Here is a 5,900-nt window from a genome sequence, read left to right as displayed (position 1 = left end):
AACCATACTAATAAGCACAAATTACTCTAGACAAACATTTGTGTCTTTTTTTATTGCTGGTGTGTTGAAATGTCTTCTTCTGCATTCTACTGTACGGGCGTAAATTTACTATCCGTTTGGCCTGAGGCTTATTCATTTCACTTCTGGCGTGAAAGGCTTTTATATTTGCCAAAAATATAACTTTTTTTATTTTAAAAACAAACAAGCAAGCCCTGTCCAGATTTAAAAAGTAACGTAACGCATTACTTTCCATAAAAAGTAACTAAGTAACGTAATTAGTTACTTTTTTTATGGAGTAACGCAACATTGTAATGCATTACTTTTCAAAGTAACTTTCCCCAACACTGCTAACAATATCCAAGTCATACTTACATTTACTTTATAAAACTTTTGACAGCAAAAACATGAACCACAAGCAAAGTTTCAGTGAAGTTTTGATCATTTAGAGGCTTTAGAAACTCGTATATCAAATATAATATAGTAGTGCTGAATTCATAACTGCTGTCTGTGACTGTGTTTTCATCCTCAGAGAAAGAAGAGAAGAGACGACACAAAGAGAGCAAACTCATCCAACAGCTGGAGAAACAGAAGCAGAAGAAAGAAGAGGAAAATAAGCAGCAGGTCCAGCAGGAAGAGAAGGAAAGTAAAGGTGAGCAGCACTGCAGAGCTGAGCTTTGGTATATTCGCATGCTACCATGCAGTATGTGTACTAGATTGTGTACATCCTACTATACTATACTAGGGGTTTTCAATCTTTTAGATGCCATAAACTCCCAAATATGATCATGCTTGTGCGAGGGACCACCATCCTAAAATTTAAAAGGCAACTATAGTTTCATATACAAAAAAAAAAAAAGCTATATAAAAGTTACATTATTAATTTTTTTTCCTAATCACTATAGTATTATGTATTTATTAATTTAATTTTTGTAATTATTTATTCATTGCAATGATTTTTTTAAATGTATTTGATCTGATTTTTTTATTTTTTGTTTTATATTTATTATATATTTTCTTTCTTTAATTCTTGCTTTTCTTTCTGTCCATTTTTTATACTGTTTTTCCACAGACCCCAGTTTGAAAATCCCTGTTCTGTACTACATACTGTACTATACAGTGTATGCATTATAGTTAACCAAAACGAAAAACATTTTAAAAAATGTTAGTTGAAATTAATAAATAAACGTTAACTGAAATAAAATATTAAAAAATATATTTTATTTCAGTTATTTGCCAAGCCAACATTTCTCATTTTAATTTAGTGAAAATATACCAAATATGATATTAAATAATACTGATATACCAAAATAACTAAAACTTAAATAAAGATTAAAGGGGTCATATGATGCGATTTCATTTTTTCCTTTCCTTGAGGTATTCGGCCAATCACAACGCATTGGATAGCTGGCCAATCACAGCATACCTCGCTTTTTCAGACCGATGAGTTTTGTAAAAATCGACGCGTTTCAAAAAGGCGGGGCATAGAGGAGAAACAATAATGTACAGTATGTGGAAAATAATGTGTTTTTTTAACTTTAAACCGCATAAACACATTTCATTACACCAAATACACAAAATAATGTTCATTTTAGCAGCATCATATGACCCCTTTAATACAAATAATATACATATAAAAAAAAGAAGACAAAAACACCCATCAAAATTACTAAAGCTTTAACTAATAATCAAAACATTAATAAAAACTATAATAGTATATCAAAGATACTAAAATAACACTGGTGCTAGTACTATACCTTCCTTATTTGTCTTGTCAGGTCGTTTGTATACGTTGAGCGTGGCTCTGCCTGGATCAGTGATGGATAATGCTCAGTCACCAGAGCTGCGCACGTACCTGGCGGGTCAGATCGCCCGGGCCTGCGCTGTGTTCTGTGTGGATGAGGTGGTCATATTTGACGAACTGGGGGAGGACGCAAAGTAAGTATATACTTTATAGTTTTTGTCAGTGATGTTCATGTGCTAGATATTTAAATGGTCAGGAACTCACTTCCAAACCTTATTTTAATATGTCAGGAGCGTTGAGGGAGAGTTCAAAGGCATTGGTAAGAAAGGCCAGGCCTGCGTCCAGCTCGCACGCATCTTGCAATACCTCGAGTGTCCACAGTGAGTGCTGTCGCAATCACATTTCAGTCTTATTAATGTGTATTCACACAACAGATTTAGCATTGGATCTGTCGTGTGTGCAGGTATCTGCGGAAATCTTTCTTCCCGAAGCATCAAGACCTGCAGTTTGCTGGTGAGTATGAGAATCTAATTATTGATTTTATTTAGTTAGTTTGCATAATCAGTTTAAATGTGTGAAAATTTGCTGAAGATGTGCTCACCCTCAGGCCATTCAAAATGTAGATAAGTTTGTTTCTTCATAGGAACAGATTTGGAGAAATGTAGCATTGCATCACTTGCTCAGCAATGGATGCTCTGTAGTGAATGGGTGCCGTCAGAATGAGAGTCCAAACAGCTGATAAAAACATCACAATAATCCACAAGTAATCCACACCACTCCAGTCCATCAGTTAATCTCACCATCTTTTTTCTCATTCTGACGGCACCCATTCACTGCAGAGCATCCATTGGTGAGCAAGTCAACGCTACATTGATCTGTAATAACCGATATCGGCCCTGAAAAACACATATCGGTCGACCCCTACTGCATACTACAAAAACAGTAATAAGACTATTGTATTATGCTTTTCCAAAGACTGATAGACACAGATGAAGAAGGAACATTGCCCTCTAGTGTCTTCTGCTCTCTTTCTTACACACACTGGATGAGCCAGTATGTTGTTTTTAAATCACAGATCATTGATGCTGGTGGTTTTGGTGGCGGTTTGTCTTGTGGCTCTATCGCTGGACCCTGAGGATTGCTCATGTACACACTACTAGAGGAACCAGTGTGGATTTAATACAGCAGTAGTACGGCCCAGACACTAATTTGTTCCTTATGGTTAAAGGAGTAGTTGACCCAAAAAATTTAAATTTGCCTCAGGCTATCCAAGATGTAGATGAGTTTGTTTCTTCATCAGAACAGATTTGGAGAAATGTAGCATTGCATCACTTGCTCAGCAATGGATGCTCTGCAGTGAATGGGTGCCGTCAGAATGAGAGTCCAAACAGCTGATAAAAACATCACAATAATCCACAAGTAATCCACACCACTCCAGTCCATCAGTTAATCTCACCATCTTTTTTCTCATTCTGACGGCACCCATTCACTGCAGAGCATCCATTGGTGAGCAAGTGATGCAACGCTACATTTCTCCAAACCTGATGAAGAAACAAACTCATCTACATCTTGGATTGCCTGAGGGTGAGCACGTTTTCAGCAAATTTTCATTTTTGGGTGAACTGTGCCTTTAAGGTCTGTTGAATCCTCTGGACAGCCCACATCACATGCGCATCGATGAGGAGGCGGAGTTTCGAGAGGGGGTGGTGCTCGATCGGCCAAGCAAACCAGGGAAAGGGTCCTTCGTCAATTGCGGGATGAGGAAGGTATGTGTTTGAAGCCGCACTGACTGATTGATCTTTCATTGAACAGGACATGACCTCAGTCTGTCTATTCTGTTGACAGGACGTTCAGATCGATAAACAGCTCAAATCTGGACTGAGAGTGACTGTACAGCTCAACAAGTGCCAAAACAAAGGTACACACACACACACACTGCATGTGTTTTTTATAATTGATTTTTTTTTTTGGTTACACTTTATTTTAAGGTGTCCTTGTTACAGTGTAATTTTACATATAAGTACTGAGTAATATTAATTAACTACATGTACTTACTATATGGTTAGGGTTAGGATTAGGGTTTGTCTTAGGGTTACTTGCATGTAATTATGCATAATTAATTGTTATTATAATAGTAAGTACATGTAACATGTGTAACAAGGACACCTTAAAATAAAGTGTTACCTTTTTTTTTTTTTGCTTTAGTTAGTTTTCACAGATGTATTACACTGTAGAGCTAAAACCGTTTTCCTGACATTTCCAGACATTTACGTGACGTTTATCTGAACCCTGTGTGTGTGTTTGTTTCAGAGGGAAAGGTGTATAAAGGTGTTGTTGTGGCGCCTCACGTCCCGAGGACAGAGGCTGGGCTCTACTGGGGCTACAGCGTCCGTCTGGCTTCCTGTCTCAGTGAGTTCTGCCCATTTATTCATCTGTTTCCCCTCTTTTCATCCTTTATTCTCCACTAAAAATTGTCTCTCCGTATGTGTTTGTGTTTGTGTGTGTGTGTGTGTATAGGCGCTGTGCTCACAGAGTGCCCATATAAAGATGGTTATGATCTGACCGTTGGTACATCAGAGAGAGGAAACAATGCAGATCACATCACTCTCCCTCCATTCAGGTGAGTTTTGCATGAGTTTCTGTCCATGTCTTCTTTTTAGCTGATGAATGTGTTGTTAAAGCAATAGTTCACCCAGAAATGAAAATTTGCTGAAAATGTACTCACGCTCAGGCCATCCAAGATTAGGATGAGTTTGTTTCTTCATCAGATTTGGAGAAATGTAGCATTGCATCACTTGCTCAGCAATGGATGCTCTGCAGTGAATGGGTGCCGTCAGAATGAGAGTCCAAACAGCTGATAAAAACATCACAATAATCCACAAGTAATCCACACCACTCCAGTCCATCAGTTAATGTCTTGTGAAATGAAAAGGTGTGTTTGTAAGACACAAATCCATCAAGATGTTTTTAACTTAAAATCTTCACTTCATGGCCAAAATACGAGTCCATAATAACGCTTCCTCCAGTGAAAAAGTCTATCTCCTGTTGTCTCACATCAAAATCCAGCCACTTATTTGTTTAGAGCTGTTTTAGACTGTTTTCACTTTTAAACAGTGCTTGATCTGTGCAGATTTTCACTGGAGAAAGAAATATTATGGATAGAGGACACATGTTTTAGCTGTTTGGACTCTCATTCTGACGGCACCTATTCACTGCAGAGGATCCATTGCTGAGCAAGTGCCAATGCTACATTTCTCCAAATCTGTTCTGATGAAGAAACAAACTCATCTACATCTTGGATGTCCTGAGAGTGAGGACATTATCGGCAAATTTTCATTTTTGTGTGAACTACTCCTTTAAATATGCTGAGAAATAAAACTCTGTCAGGCACATGCTGGTGGTGTTTGGCGGTCTTCAGGGTTTAGAAGCGAGTGTTGATGCTGATGAGAATCTGAACATCACTGATCCTGGCGTGCTCTTTGACCTTTACCTCAACACCTGTCCGGGGCAGGGCAGTCGCACCATCCGCACCGAGGTGAGACCGAAAATGCATTTCTATAAAGGGGTCTATAGGGAAAAATGGGTTCAAATATTTTTCCCCTAGAAACCTTTTTTGGGCAAAGTTCATGCTTTCTTTCTTGTTTAAAGGCCATTCACACCAAGGACGATAACTATAACTATAAAGTTTTGAAAATCACTCTAATTCTATGAGCATAAAAACAGCGAAAGTTTGTGATTGTTTGGTGTCGATTATGAATATAGTACATTTTTAAACCCCACAATTAAAAGAAAAATCGACATTAAAATGATATTTTACATTAAGACTCAAATGGCCAAGCAAAGCGCACGACACTGACAAGGTACGAGATACAGTACAAGACCAAACGCCATTAAGTTTTAGGTCCAGTAAGATGTTTTGCATTATGACATTTTCACCCTCTAAATTCTAATTATATCATTAAATCCCATTACAACATAAGTGTATTTTAGCATTATTTATATACTATTATAGTAATTATTAATATTTTAAATTACCTTTTTTTTTTTAAATATAATATATTTTTATATTTTCAGTTTACATGTTCATTTAAGTTTACTTAAATAGTACTTTTAATAATGTGCTTTATTATCTTTTTATTCTAATTTTAATTTGTTTATT

The 5,900-nt window shown here is 37.0% G+C and overlaps 1 protein-coding gene across 1 annotated transcript in view; it reads left to right on the top strand.

The window, feature by feature from the left end:
• Positions 1 to 5,900, top strand: part of LOC107705992 (putative methyltransferase C9orf114) — a 10,140-nt gene that overhangs the window by 3,443 nt on the left and 797 nt on the right. Inside the window, exons 4-11 of the mRNA XM_016509549.1 lie at positions 1,776 to 1,935; positions 2,032 to 2,121; positions 2,205 to 2,254; positions 3,377 to 3,507; positions 3,587 to 3,659; positions 4,052 to 4,150; positions 4,259 to 4,361; positions 5,129 to 5,276. Coding sequence (XP_016365035.1) covers positions 1,776 to 1,935; positions 2,032 to 2,121; positions 2,205 to 2,254; positions 3,377 to 3,507; positions 3,587 to 3,659; positions 4,052 to 4,150; positions 4,259 to 4,361; positions 5,129 to 5,276 — 854 coding nt within the window. The remainder of the gene's footprint in view (positions 1 to 1,775; positions 1,936 to 2,031; positions 2,122 to 2,204; positions 2,255 to 3,376; positions 3,508 to 3,586; positions 3,660 to 4,051; positions 4,151 to 4,258; positions 4,362 to 5,128; positions 5,277 to 5,900) is intronic.

The sequence above is a fragment of the Sinocyclocheilus rhinocerous genome, unplaced genomic scaffold (genome assembly GCF_001515625.1).
Source record: "Sinocyclocheilus rhinocerous isolate Xijiao unplaced genomic scaffold, SAMN03320098_v1.1 scaffold1045, whole genome shotgun sequence".
NCBI lineage: Eukaryota > Metazoa > Chordata > Actinopteri > Cypriniformes > Cyprinidae > Sinocyclocheilus > Sinocyclocheilus rhinocerous.
Note: the sequence above shows the minus strand (reverse complement) of the source record. Positions and strands in the feature narration are given on the sequence as shown.